General features: G+C 49.7%; 8 protein-coding genes across 8 annotated transcripts; 5 read left to right on the top strand and 3 right to left on the bottom strand.

The window, feature by feature from the left end:
* Positions 1-1,566: 1,566 nt before the first annotated feature.
* On the top strand, positions 1,567-1,932 carry N7518_004706 (uncharacterized protein; the record flags this gene model as incomplete). The annotated part of the gene is made up of 1 exon (XM_057185633.1): positions 1,567-1,932. One exon carries the CDS (start codon positions 1,567-1,569, stop codon positions 1,930-1,932), a length of 366 nt encoding a protein of 121 aa, XP_057042403.1.
* Positions 1,933-3,411: 1,479 nt separating this feature from the next.
* N7518_004705 (uncharacterized protein) lies at positions 3,412-4,500 on the top strand (the record flags this gene model as incomplete). The annotated part of the gene is made up of 3 exons (XM_057185632.1): positions 3,412-3,445; positions 3,554-4,183; positions 4,358-4,500. 3 exons carry the CDS (start codon positions 3,412-3,414, stop codon positions 4,498-4,500), a joined length of 807 nt encoding a protein of 268 aa, XP_057042402.1.
* A 765-nt stretch (positions 4,501-5,265) lies between these two features.
* On the top strand, positions 5,266-5,595 carry N7518_004704 (uncharacterized protein; the record flags this gene model as incomplete). Its single annotated transcript, XM_057185631.1, has 1 exon — positions 5,266-5,595. One exon carries the CDS (start codon positions 5,266-5,268, stop codon positions 5,593-5,595), a length of 330 nt encoding a protein of 109 aa, XP_057042401.1.
* Positions 5,596-6,302: 707 nt separating this feature from the next.
* On the top strand, positions 6,303-8,597 carry N7518_004703 (dynamin family protein; the record flags this gene model as incomplete). Its single annotated transcript, XM_057185630.1, has 4 exons — positions 6,303-6,689; positions 6,752-7,354; positions 7,409-8,205; positions 8,264-8,597. The coding sequence occupies 4 exons, from the start codon at positions 6,303-6,305 to the stop codon at positions 8,595-8,597; spliced, it is 2,121 nt and encodes a 706-aa protein (XP_057042400.1).
* Positions 8,598-9,485: 888 nt separating this feature from the next.
* Positions 9,486-14,393, top strand: N7518_004702 (BTB domain and ankyrin repeat protein; the record flags this gene model as incomplete). Its single annotated transcript, XM_057185629.1, has 1 exon — positions 9,486-14,393. One exon carries the CDS (start codon positions 9,486-9,488, stop codon positions 14,391-14,393), a length of 4,908 nt encoding a protein of 1,635 aa, XP_057042399.1.
* Positions 14,394-14,785: 392 nt separating this feature from the next.
* On the bottom strand, positions 14,786-16,761 carry N7518_004701 (cytochrome P450; the record flags this gene model as incomplete). Its single annotated transcript, XM_057185628.1, has 5 exons — positions 14,786-14,842; positions 14,903-15,982; positions 16,053-16,250; positions 16,319-16,670; positions 16,715-16,761. 5 exons carry the CDS (start codon positions 16,759-16,761, stop codon positions 14,786-14,788), a joined length of 1,734 nt encoding a protein of 577 aa, XP_057042398.1.
* Positions 16,762-17,007: 246 nt separating this feature from the next.
* Positions 17,008-18,891, bottom strand: N7518_004700 (uncharacterized protein; the record flags this gene model as incomplete). The annotated part of the gene is made up of 1 exon (XM_057185627.1): positions 17,008-18,891. One exon carries the CDS (start codon positions 18,889-18,891, stop codon positions 17,008-17,010), a length of 1,884 nt encoding a protein of 627 aa, XP_057042397.1.
* A 620-nt stretch (positions 18,892-19,511) lies between these two features.
* Positions 19,512-21,875, bottom strand: vps27 (ESCRT-0 subunit protein VPS27; the record flags this gene model as incomplete). The annotated part of the gene is made up of 5 exons (XM_057185626.1): positions 19,512-20,356; positions 20,405-21,176; positions 21,232-21,513; positions 21,576-21,708; positions 21,808-21,875. The coding sequence occupies 5 exons, from the start codon at positions 21,873-21,875 to the stop codon at positions 19,512-19,514; spliced, it is 2,100 nt and encodes a 699-aa protein (XP_057042396.1).
* Between the last annotated feature and the right edge of the window lie 256 nt (positions 21,876-22,131).

Below are 22,131 nucleotides of genomic sequence, written 5' to 3'. Positions count from 1 at the left end.
CCCGGAGCTGAATTTTTCGCATACTAGTAGTGGATCACATATTGTTGAAGAAACTCTCTTCAGGGGCGCCACATATACAATTCTACAAGGAAAACAGCAAGAGAAGGAAAAAAAAGGCATATTCACCATTTTTGAGAAGATCGCCCAAATCCCTCAAATTCACCTATCGAGCCAGAAATCTTTCGGGGTTATGTACTATTGGGGCCCTACAACAAGGCATTTCCGTATGAAATTCAAAGAAGCTCATGTGGAGTAGACTAGACAGATGGAAACCAGTCCCAGATAAACGGAATAACGGAGCCAAGCCATAGGAAGCTGTTATAGCATCCTCAAATGGATGCCTCGTAGTCTTGCAATTGGTCTAACAAAGAGGTCAATCTATAAATTAGCGCAGCCACTTGCTACCCATGTGATAACCAATGCTAACAGTGATGCAAGCTATCACGGTTACTAGGTTCATCGCCCTCAAGGGCTGACTGCTTCTACACCGGATCTATTTCGGAATTATTCGTTCAGTCGAAGTATATGTCTACGTAGCATGAGGCTATGAATGAGGGTTAGATAGCAATGTTTCCTTTAACATACTAATGATTATATTAAATATCACGAACAAGGGGCTGTGGCGCAACGGTAGCGCGTGCGACTCCAGTTCGCAAGGTTATCCGTTCAAATCGGGTCAGCCTCATTGTCTTTTTTTTCTTTCTTTTTTTTTGGTCAGCCTCACTAAAGATACCTAGTTACGTACTACAAAATTATAAACAATTTATTTTACTAGCAGGCATTTCCAAGAGGTCATTAGTCTATATAGGTCCATGGGTGTGTCCAAGCTGGGCATAATTGATATGTTTTCGGTGGTGTCCAAGCGCTAACATATATATATATTCAAGGGTACGTATTGATGTCATAGTATCATGTTTCCTAAAGCAACTCTAGCAATCCTCAAATCAACCACTTCAGACGACTTGACTGGATATGTCCTTCCTATAGTCGTATAAATCCGGAACGGCGGCATCTCCCGGTGGTCAAGGCTTGTTTATATTGAGATATTTGACCAGGGGATATACATGTATTGTATGCCTGTCTCGGACATTCTCGCAGATCCACCACAAAAGCCACAAAGACAGCAACGATCCATTGAACACCCTGTCCTCGAAAGACCCTGGTATATCTTAGATCCTTCCAATCCCTTGGCCTCGTAATACCGGGCGAAACCTCTCGTGGATGTATGTCGCCCCTCCGTCCTGGGGCGGTGGCTGCATGAATCCTTGATTTAACTGAAAAATGGGCACACTTGCAAAGAGCATTCAACGTAATATGATTACTTATCATTGACTATATAGTTGTTTGCAGGGAGGACAGTTGACCGATCTAGTCACATCCAAGTGCTATAAAGAAGACGTCATGTTTCCATCGCTATCATAGTCTCATACTTCCTTTCAATCAATCATAAGGTATGTTCAAGGGCAACCTATGCCTCAAGATTTCACGATACACCTATAGACCATAAAGAGAGATGACTAAGACACATAATCGTTACAGGGATCCTTCAAGTGCCCCTCAATCGATATGAAATTCACTTTTACCTCCATCATGCACTTCCTCTGCCTTTTTACCGCCATGGTTGAAGCCCTCACCCGCGACGAGACCACGCCTCCAAGCGACTCTATTGTCCTCATCGACAGACAGGCCCTCCACGACATGGCCAAAGATCACCCTTACGGCTCTCTATTCCCCGAAAATGGAGGGTACTACCTGAAGGACAAGGATGACGGAGTTGTTGGTATCGCCAGCTATGAACTTTGCACGGAGCTGGACGCTGCCTTTGCTAGCGCCGAAGCCAAATATGCCCAGGAAGAGGCTGCTGAATCCTCGGCTCCAACTTCCCAAAGCCTCCAAACCCAAATACAATACTTCCTCGAGCCGCATAAATGACAGTTTGTGTAAGTGAGACAAGTAGCTAGATTGAAGCAACGAGGGTGGCTGCAGAAATCGTGCAAACTGTTGGGATAGCAAGCGAGCTTGGTGCCCTTCTTCGCAGCATCCATTGCCCTGGGGGTTTGATAGGGCATTGGAGGGCTCTGGGAGTGACGAAAAAGATGTGAATAACCTGTGCGGATTCTGCTTACTTTGACTTTGCGATCCAGCTGTGTCCGACTATGCTTCTTAATATATCTTTTTGCCACCCAAGTCTCTAACAATAAATTACTCCAACCTGCTGGGGCGACCGCCGCTCCATTCCGAGCCCTCGGGCTAGATCGGAGAAGTCGAACAAAAATTTATTCTCACCTGTGATTATGCCACATTTTCATTTCAGTAAACTTAATATCCAAAAGGTTTGAAATTAATCAAAGTATGAAAAGAACAAGAATTAGTTCTCTAAACTACTAAATGGATAGTTGGATAGCTAGATGATCGCTCCCAATATTTTGTTATTGAAGACTATCTAGTGGCTCTCCCGGTGATATAGGTGGCTGAACGACAGGGAAGATCCTTCGGGCCTGAATGTCCTAGTATCACACAGACAGTCTGACCCATTGTATTGTTATATGCAAATAATTTAGTATGTGCACTGAAATAGTTAACCTAAACAATAATTTTGGCGGATCGGGTACGGAGAACATGGGTTCGGCCCGCAAACCTTGTTATATCATGTACACTGTACAGTGACTTCATAAGTTTTAACACCCCCTAAAGCCCCACCCATATACCATGGGGAGTGATTGATCTAAAGCACCTAAAGCATCTCTGAGACAATGCTTCACTGAGTACAGGCTATCACTGACAGTCAGGGGTGGTATATGTATGCCATATTAGTAGATACTAGTTTCAATGGAGTTTTAGACTGGCAGAATATTACATAATCTAGGGGTGTGGGGTGTTAAAACTTATGAACAGTCACTGTACAACATACGTATGATGGTCAAAACCCGGCGGTGTCCGGTAGGATTGGAACTCGCAGCCACCAAGTGGAGTTGTTTATCAAGTTGAATCTAATTAGACAGACTTTTTTTTTGGCTGAGGTAGCCCCACTTCTCTTATAACTTTGCCCAAAAAACTCAAGTCTGAGCTTGAGTGTATTTCCCCGATTAGGGGAAATTTTGGTACCGGGAGGGGCCCACGGGGGTGGGAGGGGACCGCCGGCCATTGGCCGGTGTGCGAAGGCGCTGCCCGAAGGGGTTAGTACTGGGTAACGGTACGGTATTGCCGAGTGTAAACGGGCGGTCGGGGGTTGACCGCCGACCAAAATGGCAATTTTGGTTAGTTGACTGGAAGTCTGGCGGCCGATTGGCGCTAGTCCCGAAGGGGTTATTCTTGGCGGTAGCCAAATATGACGTAATGTCATCCATGTAGTTATATAAGGGGACGGTAGTCCCTTACGTTTTAACTTCGTTAAACCTTTTGGATAACAAAATGGCTTATAAAGCTGTGAAGAAAACCTGGGCTGGTAAGGCCAGGCCCAAATACCGCCGTCGTGCCGGCGGTCGCACTTCTTCGAAGTCTACCCGGGGTGCTCTCGACAAGTATGTCGATACCAAAGTGTAACGCGCTATAGCAAAGGCCAAACGTGGCCCTCGGCGGAGTGTACCTCTGCAGTTGACGCCTGCGCGGTTCGACCGGGATTACCAGATCCCGCAGATCGAAGTCCTCGATCGTTGGACGACGTATATTCAAGGTCCGCAAACAGCGGACAAGTACGCAGTACTGCCGATCACGGAGGTGATTCCTACACAGCGGCCTCCTGCTGGGGAACCCGATGACCGGTTCCGGTCCTTTGACACTGTTCTTGTCAAGGGTGTCTCGATTCGAATGACCATCAATCACGCCGAAAGCGTTCGGCTCATGGTCCATGCTTTCCGGAACGGAATGCGCGCTGGCACTTCAAATAGTTCGCAGCGACCGTATGCTGATAGGCACGGTATATCCGACCCTCCGGTGAAGGGGCGCCCTGTGTCCGAAATTGTTTTCGATGTCATGAGCAAAGAGAAGCTTATGGGAATGCCAGGATGTGGGAAATACGGGTTCCGCAACCTTGGGGTCCACGATAGACCGTTTGCTGTCAGTCCCTTGGTCGACGGGCGGTTGGACTGGTATGGTCCCGATTTTACGGCTTTTACCAGCCGGTTCAGCACGGGTGATGCCCAACCCGTTGGTAAGGTGTACGCGACGATTAACGGCGGCAAGAGTAAGCTGTGTGGTCGCACGTTCAGAACTACGTTCAGAACTACGTTTGGGACTAGTTCCCTTATGAGAACCGTTGGTTTCGATTCTGAAAGGCCGGAGGTTGGCGGGTGGGTTGGCACCCGTGTACAACAAGTTGAACTCTTCGTGGAGTTGAATAAAGTTGAGTAATTTACAGTTTCGAGCGGCTCTTCTTCGGTGAATGAGCGGCCGTTGGAGCTGTTTGTTGGGTTTGACTCACCCGGCTTCCAGCCAGGCTTGCAGGCAAGTGTTGCGTCTGGAGCAATCATGGCGATGGACATGAAGGTTTACTATGAGTAAGTAGATATATATATATCCACTGTCTAGTGTTGATGTGAATTCTTTGGGGGCCCCAGCTTTGCTGGGGGGCGAAGCCCGATATTACAGTATACGAAGTAGTATCAATATATTGCTTTTTACTTGATAAAAAGGTTTCTACGATGCACCCTCGGTGCACCAAAGGTGATGTTCGATCAGACAGTGATCGATGTTGAATCTGATTGGACAGACTTTTTTGACAGAGGTGGCCCCACCTCTACTATAACTTTGCCCTAAAAAGTTAAGCTTAAGTCTCGACGTATTTCCCCGATTAGGTAAAATTTAGGAATAGGAGGGACCTACCAGTCGGTAACTAGTTAGTTAGAAGGAGATCCTAACTATTAGTCAGATAAGTATAAGCTAGCCAGAAGGGGTTAGTCTCGGGTAATAAGACAGTATTGCCTATAGTACAGTTACACCCCTCTCACCGCTCTCACCGCCCGCCCCTGAACACGCTAGTAGACCTAGATCTAGTATGAATTCATGGAGGTTTTTGACCGGCAGAATGTTATGTAATTAGGGGCCCCACTTTAGGGGGTGTTCAAATTTTGGAGGTGTCACTGTATATAGGCGGTCAAGTTGTAACTGTATCTAAGAAAGGATATTCTAAGTAAAGACTAGAAGTCTGAGATGACCCGATAGGGGAATTCTTGGCATTCCGCCAATGTTATATTATATATGACATAGTATATAAGGGCACGGTAGTCCCTTTTCATTCTAAATCTATTGAACTTTCCGAATAACAAAATGGCTTTCAAAACTGGTAAGAAATCCTGGGCCAGCAAGGCTAAGAGCCAATACCGCCGCCGTCGCGGCGGTCGTACTTCTTCGAAGTATACCCGAGGTTCTCTCGACAAGTATATCGAGGCTAAAGTGCAACGCGCTGTTAAAAAGGCGAAGCGTGGCCCCCCACGGAGTGTACCTGTGCAGTTGATACCTGCGCAGTTTGATCGGTCCTGCCAGATACCGAAGGGGAATATTCTCGATCACTGGACGATCTATGTTCAAGGTCCGTCGTCAGCGGATAAGTACGCTGTACTCCCGAAGACCTTCGGCATGATTGATCGTCATTCGTAGTGACAACTCCTTGACAGTAACGGTGTCAAATGACCGGAAACGATCGTCGGGTTAGCCGGCAGCAGGCCGCTGGGTGGGAATCACCTCTGTGATCGGGAGTATAGTGTACTTATCCGCTGACGACAGACCTTGAACATAGGTCATCGAATGATCGAGGATGTTGGCCTTCGGTATCTGGAACTCACGATCGAAATGAGAACGAATGCGTTCGATGGTCAAAACCCGGAGCTGTCCAACTTGACGAACAACTCAACTTGTTGGCTTCGAGTTCCAATCTAACCGGACGCCGCCGGGTTTTGAGCATCGAACGCCGTAATACTACGTACAGGGGTCTGTGAAAAAATGTTTGGGAGTGACTTCTAAAGAAAACATAATGCTATATGTTAGAAAAAGTACAGAAAGTATGTATAATGATAATTCTTTGAATCTATCAGTTTGCTAGGAGGTGATTCTCAATTGGGTGCTAATACAGACTCAAAGGATGCGACTCTATTGAAACTGGGTAGATAAAGAGGATATGAATGCTATCATAGATCATCGGAAAGTTCTGGAAATCTAGTCCAAGTTTGAAAGATATATAGGAATGGATATTTTCTCCTTCCCCCATCTCTTTCCCATTCTCACTCACCATTTCTCTCCTTTTTATTCATTCAGAAGATGATCTAAATCCAACCTTCTAGCATCACACATTTTCATCCGCTACCACCATGGCTGTTATGTCTACTCCAAGGTTGCCTGGCCAAGGGCTCGGTGACCCAGTTCTGCTGGACAAGATTGACCGGCTCCTAGCCTACAACCTTGGTGAATACGTCAACTTGCCCCAGCTTGTTGTTGTGGGAGACCAATCTAGTGGAAAAAGCTCCGTTCTTGAGGGGCTTACCAAGTTGCCGTTCCCTAGAGATAGTGGACTTTGCACTCGGTTTGCTACTCACATCATCTTCCGACGGATCAAAGCGGACACAAAGAGGACTGTCACTGCCTCTATCGTTCCAGGACCCGACAAAGAAACAGAGCACGCTTCTCGCTTGGCAGCATGGAAAGGAGCCAATATGGAATCGCTCGACCCCGAATCCTTCGCTGAAACCATGGAAGAGGTAAGTTTCGCTACTTGAGCAAATCATAACTGAAACCCTTGTAATGACTAGTTATACTACAGGTTCACCAGACCATGGGTTTATCGGGCTCAGAAACCGACCCTTCCAAGCCCACCTTCACTCAAGATGTCTTCCGGTTGGAGATCTGTGGACCCGAAGAAGATAATTTGAGTATCATTGATGTCCCAGGTATTTTCAAGAACACTACGTCTGGTCTTACTACCAAGTGGGATATGGAAATGGTAAAGGATATGGTCCTGGGCTACATGCGCAACCCTCGTTCTATCATGCTGACTGTGGTCCCCGCAAATGTGGACATAGCCACACAAGAGATTCTCGAGATGGCGCGAGAGTGCGATCCCGAGGAAATCCGCACACTGGGAGTGTTGACTAAACCCGATCTAGTAGACAAGGGTGCTGAAAACAAGGTCATCGATTTGGTTGAGGGCAAATCTCATTCCTTGGCGCTTGGCTGGATTGTTGTGCGCAATGCCGGCCAGCAACAGCTACTTGATCAGAGTTCTGACCGAGACTTGGTCGAGGCCCTGTTCTTTCGGGAGAATCACCCATGGAGCAACCTTCCGAAGGACAAAGTTGGAATTCATGCCCTCAAGGTTCGCCTGCAAGAGGTGCAAACAACCCAAATTCGTCGAGAGTTTCCCAAGGTATGTCACACCGTCTGGCGTTTTGTTTGCGAATTTGGCTGACTTGATATGTAGATGCGTACCGATGTTGGTCGGAAGCTGAAGGCCATGAGGCATGATTTGTCTGCTCTTGGAAATGAGCGAAGTACCCCGGAGCAGCAGAGAAGCTTTCTGCTCGATGTCATAACGAGGTTTCAAGATATTGTTTCACAAGCCATGACAACTTCATACGGCACACGCGAATTGTTCGACAAAGAGAAGGATACCCGACTAGCAACAATAGTCAGAAACCGCATGGAAGTTTTCAAGTCCGACATGGAAGACTATGGGCTTGAATATCAGTTCATCAGTAAGATTTCCGATATCCCACCGACACTGATGGAAGGCGAGGAGTATCAGGAAGATGATTGCGGAATCCCTGTTCGTAAGCACATGGGTGTGTCTGACAACAGTGGCGCTATTGATGGCATTCTTCACGAGCAAGAGATTGTGGAAAAGCCCACAACCGACAGCATTCTTGCATGGATCGAGGACCAGTATCGCACTTCTCGCGGATTCGAGGTGGGGACATTTCCGTCATCTTTATTGTGCACCATCATGAACCGGCAATCTGGGAAATGGACCGACCTCGCGCTCGGATATGTTAGCGATGTGATCGAAATCATGCATACCTTTATTCTCAAAGTCCTTGGAGTCATCTGTCCGGATGAGCAAATTTGCGACAAACTGGTGAGTGTCCTTGCTGATGAGCTATCGAAGAGATACAGAGAAGCAATGGAGCAGGCCAAGCTGGTTCTTGATGTCGAGCGCATGAACATAATGACATTGAATGACGGATTTTATGAGAGCCTTGAGGAAACCCAAAAGAGAAGGTGTGTTTGACTAACTAAGCCAATCGACTTACGAGATACACTGACATCTTTCTACCAGCCACCGGGAGAAGTATGAGCCTACTGATGACGAGGCAAAAGCTCCAATGAGCAACACCGAGAGCACTGTCCGTTACATCCATGACATCTTGGCCGCCTACTACGATGTTGCATCTAAGCGGTTCGTCGACAACATCTGCACGCAAGCCACTGGCTACTTTCTGCTCACCCGGCCACGCAAGCCGCTTGGACTTTTCTCGCCTCAGTTTGTTGCGAATCTGACGGAGGATCAGTTGACGGAGATTGCGGGGGAGAATGCGGCGCTGAGCCGGCGACGTGCACAGCTGAAGAAGGGGATTCAGGACTTGGAAATTGGTCGAAAGATTATGATGTAGATCTGATCTGCATGTCAGGCCATTCTAGATGAGAAATCCGAAATGAAATGAAATGTCATACATACAACATCATCCTATCAGTTCCCCACGGGCTCTGCCCTGGATGATCCTCGCCTCTCGTCCGGGGGCATGGAGGGACGTGCGCGTCGTTATTGGCCAGAAGTTGGAAAGAGACGGCGATAACGTCCACTGGGCATATAATACGGATTCTCGTAGTATATAGCTTATATTGGCTATGTACTTTACATTCTACGGAGTACTTTGGAAGCTGATAATGGATTACAAGCCAAGTAGTTGAGTCTATGGGCTTTTAAAATCTCTATTACTCATTTAAAAGACATATTTAACTACATATTCAGAGCAGTTTGGAAAGTCCGAACCCCCGATATAGATGTACTAGCAGTACTTACTGTATATGTGGGGTTTGGGCCCGGAGGTCATTATCGTCCACTGCGCAGTGCTCCACGATCCACGGATGACATGAGGGCAAACCGGCTGGATTTCAGGTGAGTGCGACTCAGACATCTTGCTTCTTCCAACCATCTAGACATCTCGAGACATTGCAGATCTTCCAACTCCGTCGAGCATCCCTCCCAAGGTCGTTCCTCTTCCTCAAAACTTTCCGAGTTGCCCGCAAGTAAGCCCGTTCGCCACACGCGCAAACCCCGAGCCCACAATCCATTTCGCGTCAAATCCACGATCAGAAAAATTGTGATACCACCGAGATCGCGTCGACCTATACCAATAGCGTCGGCAATTTTTACCCATCCCCTTGAACCAGAGTTCTCTTATCACCTAGCTCCCCCGTCGCGGTCCACCCCACTGTGGTGACGGCGACGCTCAGCTTGGGCCTGATAAGAGATTCGGCGCGTCGACCACTCCGGGCACATGAGTAATAAGCTTTGGGAGTGTTTCATTCAAGATGATGTCGAGCGGTTCCAGCGGTCTCTGGCGAACGCGACGTTCGCGGGGCCGCGAGCTGCCGGAGGCTCAGGAGGGACCTCCAGAGCTGCGACAAACCTATCATCGAAAGCTGGAAGCCCTGGGTCCATGATTGCCTCGTCTCCGAATCTACCGAGAAGTAAGAAGAATATTGCATCATCCCCTGGGTCATTTGTGTCTGACCGGGCGGCCTTACCGCGCGGGAGCGCGACTTTGTCGCGTGCCGATGTTAACGCCCGTGATCATTACGGCCGTACACTGCTGCACCATGTTGCCTCATCCTCGAAACCTACCGCTTCCAAATTCGCACGCGCTTTGTTAGAAGTTCCATTTATCGATATATATGCGCAGGACTGGGAGAGTGGATGGACGGCTCTGCATCGGGCTCTTTATGCCGGGAACGCCACAATTGCTCTGGCACTCATGGCGCGCGATCTCCAGGACATGACAGATTTCAGCAAAGGTGGAAATACGAGCCATCCAAGTGGTGGCCTTATCAAGATCAAGGATCGTGAGGGTTGCAGTCCTTTTGATGTCTTCGGGGCGACTATTAGAGCCCGCGACATTAAGCATATCTCTGAAAACTGGCCTAGTTCATATATTGATGATGATGCTCTCGGCAGCGATGCTGCTTCCAATGCTGCGTCAAACTTTGGAGATGATGGGGAAGATGGGGCATACACTCTTAGGAGTGTCTTGAAAGGGGCCGTGGATATTGCCGCCGATGAAGTCTTCACATTAGGAAGCAACAAAAACCTGAACCTTGGTTTAGGGGATCAGGATGACAGACAATTTCCCGAGCGCATCTCATTGAAGCGCCCTGAGCATCTTTTGCATCGATTTTATCGTGAATACCACGAGAAATTGGAGCACCTAGGACTTGAGGATAGCGTGCCCAAGAGCAAATCGACCGAGCTGCCCACGTTGATCACAAACAAGCCAATGAAGTTCCAAGACATTATCATGTCCAAACTGCATACCGCCATAATCACAGACGACCCCGAGGCTAATCTGTTCATGTGTGGATTTGGTCCTGGAGGGCGCCTAGGAACGGGAGATGAGTCGACTCGTTTTACCTTTGCTTGTATTGAGACAGGTGGACTGGAGGGGAAGAAAGTATTATCGGCTGCTCTGGGTCAAGACCATAGCCTGGCAATTACCGAGCAGGGTGAGATTTTCAGCTGGGGAAGCAACAAGTTCGGACAACTTGGCTATGGCCTTCCTAGGACTAGCAACAAAAACGACATTCCCATCCAGACGACTCCTCGCCAGATCTTCAATCCGTTCAAGAAAGAGACGATCATAGGTGCAGCAGCTTCGTCTATTCACTCGGTGGTCTTCAGTACCTCTGGTCTCTATACGTTTGGCAAGAACGAAGGTCAACTTGGCTTGGTCGATTCCGATGCGCGTTCGCTTGAGATACAAACGACACCGCGGCGCGTTGGAGCATCTCTTTTCAGTTGTCCTATCAAGATGGTGTCCGCCATTGACCGTGCTACGTCTGTGCTTCTGCAGAACCACGAAGTTTGGGTTTTCTCGTCATATGGCTATTCAAAGCTTTTATTCCCACTAGAGGTGAGCTCCAGATTTATCAGGGATAGCTTCATGGCAACTAGATACGACAAGACTGCGAACCGTGTTGTCAAGATTGTATGTGGAGGCAACACCATATGTGCATTATCCAGCTCTGGTGATGTATTCACTGTTCAAGCCAACCAGTCCGATAATTCTTCGGCTTTAACGTCCACAACCAATCCTGCAAAAATTCGGAATTCATTAGCCGCCCCTGTTAAAGCATGGTCCGTTAAGAAATCATACATGGCAGCGAGCGATGTTGATGTTGGACAAGACGGTTCGATTATCATCTGTACAACATCTGGATCTGCGTGGAGAAAAGAACGGCGGACAAAGAACAAGGAGGGAGCCTCGAAAGAATACAAATTTGCCCGCATACCTGGTCTCTCACGGGCAGTGGCAGTGCGCAGCAATGCCTTCGGGGCCTACGCTGTGGCCCAACGTGACTGCGAAGTGACCAGAGAACAAATCAATGTCGAGCAAAGCAGCCTTTGGGATGATATGTTGCCGTTGTCCCCGTTTTCAATCCCAGGTCTGGAAGAGTTGGACTCGATCCTCGAAGATGACGCTCAGAATATCCCTCTTGTACTTTCATCCGGAAAAAGTATCCAAAGAGCCATACTTTCATCGTCGGATATTGAAAGCCAATTTCTTTCTGTATGGAGCGAGGGGACTGTTTGGGTGACCAGCTCCCTATACGACTCTTGCATTCCTGTTCATGAATTTGTCATAGCTGGCCGTATTCCTATTCTGGGAAAGGCGTTGGCCGAGTTCCGCCAGTCATATTATTCATCCGTCCCGGACGTTTTTGATATTGAATACGGGAAGGACGGACATCCGCAGATCTGCCTTCAAGGTGTTGATTTTTTGACCGTTATGAACGTGGTCTTTTTCCTTTATACAGACGGTATTCTCGATGTCTGGCGCCTGGCAAGGAGCTCACCCGCAAACTCGGCCCGTTTTCGGCAGGTTCGCACTGAAGTTATGCGGGTTTCTATGCAACTAGGCCTGCCAGCGCTGGAGCGGGCAGCACGACTAATGGTCGAGCCGCAAAGAAGCCTGAAAATCGACATGGCTCATGCCATCAATCACCCTTTCTTATTTGACAGCGCAGATGTGACTCTTCAGCTCAAAGGCGATACAATCAAAGTGCACAGCCAAGTCGTGTGCCAGAGATGCCCGTTCTTTGACACACTTTTCCATGGTCATGCGGGTGGAAGGTGGCTAGACTCGCGCAAAGCGGACCCAAACCAGAGCGTGCATGTCGACCTAAAGCATATTGATCGCTCGACATTTGAATTCGTTCTGCGTTACCTCTATGCCGATACGGAAGACCGGCTGTTTGATGAAGTACGGATTACAGATGTTGATGATTTCATTGACTTGCTTCTGGATGTCATGTTCGTGGCAAATGAGCTGATGATTGACCGACTATCTCAAGTTTGTCAGAAGATGCTCGGTCGTTTTGTCACAACGCGAAACGTGTGCTATTTGCTCAATTCTATTGCCCCTTGCTGTGTGACAGAGTTCAAGGATGCCGCCCTGGAATATATCTGTCTAAATCTCGAGGCCATGCTCGCTAACAGATATCTCGAAGATCTGGATCCTACTCTGCTTTGGGAGTTGGATCTGATCTGTCACGAAAATCAGCTGGCGTGCTGGCCCATATCCCGTGGGCGCAATTCTGAGGAGTATGTCTTCGAGAAATACCCCGAACTTGTCAGCTCCGTGGAAGCAGATAAGCAACGAAGGATCGATGCCATGACTTTGCAGTCCCGCCTTGGTCGTTTCGAGCCTTATGATGATGCGCGAGCCCGGTCAATGCATAACGAGAAGGGCACCTCATCTCCGTCTGCACGCAAGGCGAAGAAAAGTGTATCCCGGGAGTCACCAAATGTTGGTAATAGCCCAATGCTGAAGTCAAGACCGTCGGTTGGTGATCTCATGTTTCAAATGGACGACGAGGCCCTCATATCACCAAGTGCTTCGAAAGGCAAGGGTGTCATGCGTGAACTCAGGTTCACAGAAGGCATACCTGAAAATCAATCATACCCTGACTCCCCAGCTTTGGGGGCAAGCGTCCCAGAGGCCGAGTCCTTCGGCGATTATGGTTTCTTGAAGGATCAGATGTCTTCCCCACAAGATCCGCTACTACGGTCCCCGTCTGAGTCCAGGGCGATGATAAAAAATCAAAAACAAGCCCTATCATCGCCATCTAATCCCTCTTCTGCGCCATGGACCTCGCCAATGATTTCTAGTTCCAAGAAGGATATCAAAGACATCATGGGAGAAGCATTACAGTCTCGGGTATCCAATCTCACGCTGGGCATGGCAGATCGACGCGAAAGCAGTGGTAACTTCGTACCCAAGATCTCCCAGAAGGAGCGAAAGAAGCTTCAGCAACAACAAATACAAGATCAGCTGGCTGCCCAGCAGAAGGCGAAGGAGGCACCACAGAACCCCTGGCAGAAGCCAGCAGCTTCTTCTCCAGCGTCGCTCCCTAAACTCGACCCTCTGCCAGGTCAAAGCGTCCCGGCTTCCCAGGCTGTTAAATCATCACCTCAAAGGTCCATGACTATGCGGCAGACTGTGGCCGGCACGCCGCCGTCAAAGTCAAAAACAGTGGCTACACCCATGCAAACACAACGCCGTAGTGTGTCAGGGAACCCACAGTCCTATTCTCATTCGAAACCTTCCACACCGGGACCTTCGACAGCAACTCATAACAATCAACCGTCATCACCACAGCCAGTCATCCAGTCAATTCGTCACATCCCACGCCCTGACCTAACAGGATCACGCTCTTCACCCTCTGGCTCGTACTCTCTTTCGGCCATTTTGCTCCAGCAACAAACAGAAAAGGAAGCGATTCGGGAAGCAGCCACAGCCAAGCATAAAATGCAAGAGATCCAAGCCGAGCAGGAGTTCCAGCAGTGGTGGGACCAAGAAAGTAAGCGTGTGCAAGGACTGGTAGACCCGGAGCCAAATGAACCTCGCCCTGGAAAGGGTGGACGAGGCGGCAAAACACCTAGCGCTGCCAATGGCCCGCGTAAGCGTCGGGCCAACAAAAACACCGGTGATGGACCTGCTCCTCAAGATCACAGACGCGTATCGGCTCCAGGCTCTGGGCATACAAACCCCAAGACGAATCAGAGTGGCCAGGCCCCAGCTCAGTCTCAAAGAACACCGAATAAAAATCGTGCTGGAGATGTTGCTGGGAATGCTAATGGTCGCCGCGGAGGCGGCAATCAACGCGGTAGGGGCAAGAACGACGCGTAACAACATGAGAAGAAGGCATTCATTATCTCAATGGCTTTTCTTCTGTGTACATTTTCAGCTTCCATTCAATTTCCACCGAGATATGATTGCTTTTGAACTACAATACCATCAGTTCTTTCATTGCAATCTCACACCATCTACTCATACCCCCCCTTTCACCTATCCACCATGTTCGGTCTTCTTGTTTATCAATTTAGAATCTGTCTGGGTAAATATGGCGTTCGATTGAAGTACTGGTCACTTACAAAAGACCGGCATAGATGGATAACTATACTGCCTATTATTGATAAATTATTTCTGAACTTATGACCTCTTCGCTCTTTGAAGATACAAATGTTTTTCATAAACAAAAGTTGACTTGCCGAGACTAAGACTAACAGTGTTTCCCAGCCCTACGAGCGGACTTCCCATCGCACAGTCGCCGGTTGCATAGGACGTGAAAAGAGAGACTAGAAAGGAGTCAGCCCATGTCCTCATCATCCCAAGCCAAAAGAAACCAAAAGACTTACCGAATAATCCGTGTCCGGCACCCCCTCCATCCCTTCAGGATTGAAAAACTTGAACTCCCGCACCAGCGTGGCGACTATAACCTCCAAATTAAGATACGCAAACTTCTCACCAATACAACGATGTCTTCCAGCGCCAAAGGGCAAGTACGGACTGCGCGTTCCCTTAGAGACAGCTCCATACCCATAATCCACGGTATCCGAAGAATCCTCAACCTCAACCCGAGTCTCCCAGCGATGCGGATTCCACCGCAACGGATCACGGAAATGCCGCGCATCCCTTGCCGTAACACCAGGCGAAGACAACAGTACGTGCGACGGCGGAACAACAAAGTCAGTCCCAGGCACCGGCATGGGATTCTTCACTTTCCGCATAAGCGTATGAAGAGACGAGTGGATACGCAGCGTCTCCTTGATCACGTTGTGGTGCAGGGGAAGCTTATCCATATCCTTGTACTGCAGCGGCGGGAGATCAGCGCCCAAGTTCTGGATCTGTTCCGCGTACAACTTCTCCGTCATCTCGGGCTGCGAGGCGAGTCGGAGAAGGATCCAGCAGCTGATTGCGGACGAGGAGTGCTGGCCCGCCATCAGCAGCGTGATCATCATATGTGCGATCTCCTTGTCTGGGATTGGTGTCCCGTCGCGGTACACGCAGCGCATCAGGTTCGAGATCATGTCTGTGCCTTTGGCTTTATCCCTGCCGCTGAGGTTGTCTTGTTCGCCGGCTTCACGTCGCGCTTGGATGATCTCGAGATAGATCTCGCGCATACGCCCGTGTGCTTTATCTCGCTTGCGGTTGTGGGGGAGCGGGGCCCAGGGGAGCATGAAGTTTATGGGGGAGAAGCCCAGGTCGAGGTCGTGGAAGAGCTCGGCGAACTCGGAGGTCATTTTGGCGCGGACTTCTTCGCCTTGGAGGGTGCGGGCTGCTGTGAAGACGGTTATCTCGGCCATGGCGGCGGCGAGGTCAATAGTGCCGGATTGGCCTTTGAAGTTGGGGGATGATTTTATGTAGGCGTTTGTTTCGTCGGCGATTAGGGGGACATAGGATTCTAGGGCTTCTTGGCTTAGGCCGTATTTGATGAACTGGGTTAGGGTTGGGAGTTAGCTCTGGATTTGAGATGTGTGATGAGTGACCAGAAGGAGCTATATTTACCTTCTTCTGCTCCATCAGTTTAGAATTGGGACAGTCGTAGACAACATCAGATCCGAAGACGGGCGTTGTAAGCTTGCCGTAGACTTCTTCGGCGTTGACATCCTTCAACTTTCCATTGAGGATGAACTCATTGCCTTCGACACCGAGATATACGGTTGTCTTCTTGCCTAGCAGAATGAAGGTGAAGATATCGCCGTACTAGGTCACTTCGTTAGCAGGTGTCATCTCTCATTACGGAAGCATCGAGAGGTGCAAGATATACACACCTTGGCACGAGAAGCGAAGAAGAACTGGTACGGATCCATGCCATAGGCCACTGTACTTCCAATAAAAGGGATCCAGTGAAAGACAACAGGTGGCTCTTTTCTGTTGTAGAAGACGAGCTGGTTGATCACATTGAGGACGATCGACACCAGGACAAGTCCGGCGGTATAGTATGCGACGCGCAGGATTTGACCTGTTACCAGCGGGACGAGATCCATGATGGCTTTCCTAGTATATTCCAAACGAAACAGAAGTCTGAAGAAGTCTGGAGTATGAGGCCATCTAGTTAGGGTTTTGTAGGGCAAATCAGGAGAGCGGGATTGGCGATTAATCAGCAGGTCAGGCCATGCAGCCCTTCCCCGGAAGTCAGAGCAGCCGGTGCAAGGACAACAGCCGACCAGGCCACTCCCAGGCGGCCGATTTGTTTTGGATCGACAAAGGACATTAGTGGACTTAGTGGGCTTGGTGGGCTTGGTGGGCTTGGTGGGCTTGGTGGGCTGTGATTACCATGGAAATCCGTGGCATTGGCTACTCATATCAACATAATAGAGGTGCAGTGCAGGAAAGCAAAAAGAACAAGGATAAATTATGTTCAACCTGATCACTGTGATAAAAAAAAAACAGAATGCGAGCGCCGAACAACCATAGAGTGAACCGTCATAAACATAAAAGGGGTGAAACAAATCATAAATTAGCCGTGGATGGCGACCTCTCGGCTCTCCCACATCCGGCGGATCAACATGGCGCTGTCGTTAAGCTCAAATCCTTCGTCATTGTCACCATTCAGGCCACGCGAAGCTTCACTTGAAGTGGAGAAGATGCGGTGGGATGGGTCGTTGGCCTTGGTAGCATTTGCGGTATTGGGATGTCCGTTATTTGTCGCTGGATCTTCAGATGCAGTGCGGGTTGGATTACGCGGCTGGGATTTAGATGTAGGGCTGGTGCTAAGACGAGTGGGCTGCTTGCTTTGCTGCAAAAGGGACAGCGAAGGTGCTGATTGGACTGCTTTGATAAGAGCTGATCCTTGCTCCGCTTTCTTGGCTCGGACAATATGACGAAGACGAGCGAAGCTCTGACCGGTGGGAGACTGGAAACGTCGCACGACCATTAGTTCTAGGGATGTCTTCTCATACGCCTTGCGGATATGACGAGTTTCGCTGTCATGTCCTGCACCGCCAGCTCGGCCGTCACCGTTGAGCCCCCTGGCGGCGTCATACGTGCTGTGGTTAGCGGCGATAAATGTCGGGTCAATGGTAGACGGCGGAACTGCTGCGGTCACTCCATGGTTATCAGGAGGTGAGTTATTAAGGGTGGCGGTACGTTGAAGCCAGAGCTTCTGTTGCGTGCGAGAAGGCAGGTCAGCACCACGCGGCCGCGCAGGAGACGCGATCATTTTGGCCCCTGCACTGGTTGGGGAGGGCGGTGTGTCGGGGTGGTAGTGTGGGAGGAACGACGAGGGAGTATTTGGGTCCGAATCGTTGCGAGAAGATTCCTCAACGCTATTCTTGTTGTCCAAAATGAACCTGGAGACTCCACCTTCCATAGAGGATGAGGTAGCTTGGGGTTGAGAGCCCGGCATGCTGGCCATGCTGGTTGACGACAATGTGCGCCGAGCGTTGTCCTGGCCAGCAGCCAGGTTGAGAGATGCGCTACTACGCGACGGGGTATTGAGACTATTGGCTTCCGGCTTCACCATAGCCGAGATAGAAGACATGGCAGGGGGCGCTTTAGATGAGTGCGTAGGACTTAGCAGCCGGGCTGCTATGTCGCCCTGCTCCGTGTGCTGACTGGACTCCTCGGCTTCTTCTTCTTCATCGTGCTGCTCGGCTTCCTCATCCGCAACCTCATCCTCATGCAGCTCAGTACGCTCTCGGACAAACTTGGTGGTGATCGACTCGGGCAGACTGGTCGCTCGAGGCATTTGGGGATATGGTCGCTTGACAAAGGTAAGGTGGTCGACAAGAACGGTACTATTGTCTGCGCTGGGATTGGATGGTGCCACCGAGTTGCGCCTCGTACTTTCGGGTGACTGCGTGGTATCTTCCCACTCAGCGTCGTCGGTCTCGTCATCGCCCAGCTCAAAGCCGACCGACTTTTTCTTTAACGCGCTGGAGGGCGGTCGCTCAGTCACCAACGCTTTCTTCCCAACGGCTGATGGATTCCGTCGCAACACAGGAGTGGAAAAGTTTCGCTTCATGGAAGGATCGGTTGTATGGTCATTTACAACCGGATCCCAGCGAACGTGCCCGCTTTCCTTTGGACTCGCGATCGGGGTTGCGGGGGCTGACTTCTTGCGCTGATGGTGCCGCCCAGCAGTCTCGGGAGCTGCTACTTGGAAACGTTGGAGTTTGTTGAAGTTTTTGCCGGTAGAGGGGTTGCGGTGGTGGTTACGGTGAGCTCCAACAACATGGGTGCGGTGAGGTTTATGATGTAGGGGTGCTTTCTGCGTGTGAGACACCGACAGGTCATTAGGATTGGCGCTGCGCGTGACAACTGCATGGGAGGACACTGCACGGCGACCGAGACCGGGGCGCTTAACAGGGGAAGAGGTATTTGAAGCGTTAGAGGTAGGCATGGCGGTAAGCAAAAAGCCCCCAGAGGAGCCACAGGCGGGTAATCAGCGGTAGTCACAGAGCATAGAGTGTGGCGATTGGCCGAGGCAAGTCGTTCAAGAGGTCTCACGGCAGATTAGAGGGCATGCAGGCAAAAAGCAATCAAGACTCAAAAGCTGAAAGCCGGGTTACACCGGTTCGAACCGCTAATAATGAACGAAAAATCAAATGGAATGCGAAAAGAAGAAGAGCAGGAGAGAAATCCGGGGCAAATTAGAGTAGTGAAGAAGAGGGAGAGCGAGGTCGCTGTCTTCGGCGATTAAGGAGCGGTAACAATATTGTGGAATGCCTAAGGCAGAGGCGAGGCTCTTCTATAAATGGAACAATCCAGGTCGTCTCCCAGCTACATAAATAATTTAAAATGCACCCTTGAGAATGCAGATAGCTCTAGAGGATATTGGAAATAACTATTGGCAGCATTAGCCACTGGCAATAGGCAGTGTCTTTTCGTGCATACTTGAGATCCCTTCATTCACCCACTTCAAGCTACACATTCAATCTGCTAAAAGTCTTCAGGTATCATGAGGCGAAAAAAAACGCAAAATATGAAAACATAGATAACGCCGAACGAAGTATAATGACGCTATAGCTCAATCAGGTTTTCCTCCACGGGCCGTGCTGGTTGCTGATAAGGCGGTTGCGAAGTTTCCTGTCCATACGACCCCGGTTGTCCAGCGTTAATCGGAGGGTATGCAGATGACACAGCATTAGGAGGTTGTTGAGGCTGGGGTTGTGACGGGTAATAGTAAGACTGAGAAGGGCCCGTTGCCTGCTGATGAAGTGCTGGCGCAGTGGGTGGCACAGAATAGCCCGGCGATTGCACATACCCGGCAGATGCGTGTTGCTCGGGAGCGGAGGTTGGACCGCTGGGAGTTGCACCGGCCTGATACTGAGAGGAGTCCCGGCGCATAATGGGCGACGGCTGGTATGGAGATTCCGCGCCGGGTGACCTGGCTGTGTCTTGGTCGTGTGGTGCTGCGTAATATTGAGCAGGCGCACTTGGTGGTGGGGCATTGGTATAGTTATTTGGAATGCCATTGCTAGGTGGAGGTGATCCAAGGGCCGGGTAGGTATTTCCACCCCAATTCTGACCGTAAGACTCATTTGTGGGGGCACCATGTTGAGTTTGTGATGGGTAGGTGGGTGGACCTTGGAACCCATCGCCGTTCACCTGCTGCGGAGCATACATAGTAGTAGGTGGGCGAGAGCTATCCATTTGAGTTCCATAATAGAAATTCTCGGCTCCACTCTGGACGTCGGGAGCGTGATTAGAGAAAGCTGGCTGAAGATTTGGATACTGCGCGCCCCCAGGAATAGCTCCATGGCCAAGATTGTGTTGGGAATAGGCTCTGGTCAGACGCTCTTCCAGCATCCGATCGTAGTAACGTACAACCGTAGAGAGCTTGGCATGGAGATCCAATAATGTATCTGTGACGATTAGCTTGCAGTTCTATAAATAAAGACAGCTGGACTTACCATGTTTACTCATGGTCTCTCCATAGCTTCGAGCCAGCTTTGGTCGAAGCGCACCGATACTCTCGTATAGCTCCTGGATCTGCGGCTCTCTAAGAATTGTGCCCGGCGGCTGATGCTGGAGTCGATCAACCAGTGTAGAGAAGAGATGAATATTCTCGGTTTCAACAGGAGTTAGTTCGTATGGATTTTTAGGCAACTGAGTGGGCGTGCTAGAGGAATCGCGCAAGGTGGAATTTGAAGTGGGCACATTCTTCAATGCGGCCGCATGGTTTTGCTTGTGTTGTTCCATATCACGCAGGGATGCTTCAATCGCAGCCTTGAGATCCGGATCTTCCTCTTCCACATTCTCCGGCTTTGAAACAGCCTTGGCCGGTTCTGGAGCGTTGCCTGTCTGCGGTACAAACCCGGAAGGACCTCTGCCCTCGGCTTCATCGAGACTCATTTGCAACGCTCGACGCAAATCCTCATCAAATCCTGTATCCGGTTTACCAGCACGAGGTTCCATTGTATTAGATTTGCTGATGGAGTTGTTTTTGAACGCGGATCGATCCGAAATTCCCGGTGGCGCAAATGACTTGGAGGTCAATTTGGCATAGCATCCATCGTCTACTCTGACAGGCTGCAGAATTCCAAGATGCGGTAAAGGAATGGTCTTGCTTGAACACTGAGCGTCGAACACGTTGCCGCAGTTACGGCAGTGGTGTTTGCGATTCATAAAACTGAAGGCAGTCCGACATCGCATACAGACTTCAGAGTCGATCCACTCTGGAGGCTGAGACAGATTCACAAATTAGCTTCTGCAACGGAAGGGTTTGAGGCACACTCACTGCGCTGCTTTCCAGCATACTGCCGCTCATTTCGGTCTTTGGTGGAAACCGGTATCCTTCACTTTCCAATTTGCGATATGTCTCTCCCAAATACATCAAATCCATACGGCCTTGTGCAGCCATAGCCCAATTCTGGATAAGTTCCAATATCTTGCCCTGCACCTCGGCATTAAGAGGAGCGCCTTCGGATTTAAGCAATGAGACAAGGTTATCCATGAATTCTCGAGACGCGATCTCGGCCAGGAAATGTGTTCCTCCGTTTTTGACACACGTATCCGTTAACTAGAGGGGCGGGCTTATCAGCGCTTGTTCCAAGCCTAGTCTCACGGGAATCAATGTTTCACCTTCAGTGTCGCCAGCTGGATGTTGGGATTCTTATTCTCGAGTCGTCGTTTCAAAGACCTCATTCCATCCTTGGGCTGAACGCTCTTTGATCGAATCATATCTGATATCTCCAGGTTGAGGGCAATGTCTTCCCTAGGAGTGAGTTAGCCACGCGATCATTCATTTCAGAGCATTCTGGTAGGTAGCCCCGGTTCATATAGGTATGATAACAACGCGGTAATCAAAACTCACAAGGAGGAAGCTGTCGCCCGCTCGATTTGCTCATCGAGCGGCGAGGTTGAAGAGAACCAGCCTGCCATGATGAAGGCGAAACACCCGATGCACGTCTAATTTGGAGGGGACTCAGATCACAGTAGCGTTGCAGATAGCCAAGACACTTAATCTAGCAAATATGAAGATCGGACTGGCAAGTTGGAGGAGGAGCTTCCAGGCACCTCAGTAGTGACTAAGCCCCTGGCGTCATAGGCTGAGGGCGGTGAAGTACTGTCATCTGATTACCCCAGAGGCATCCCGCATTGTCCCTGGATCTGTCCTCTTTACTCTGGTCTGTCTTTT

This window comes from Penicillium psychrosexuale (assembly GCF_028828465.1).
Source record: "Penicillium psychrosexuale strain IBT 29551 chromosome Unknown utg000003l, whole genome shotgun sequence".
Classification (NCBI taxonomy): Eukaryota; Fungi; Ascomycota; class Eurotiomycetes; order Eurotiales; family Aspergillaceae; genus Penicillium; species Penicillium psychrosexuale.
This window is presented reverse-complemented; position numbering and strand designations above follow the sequence as displayed.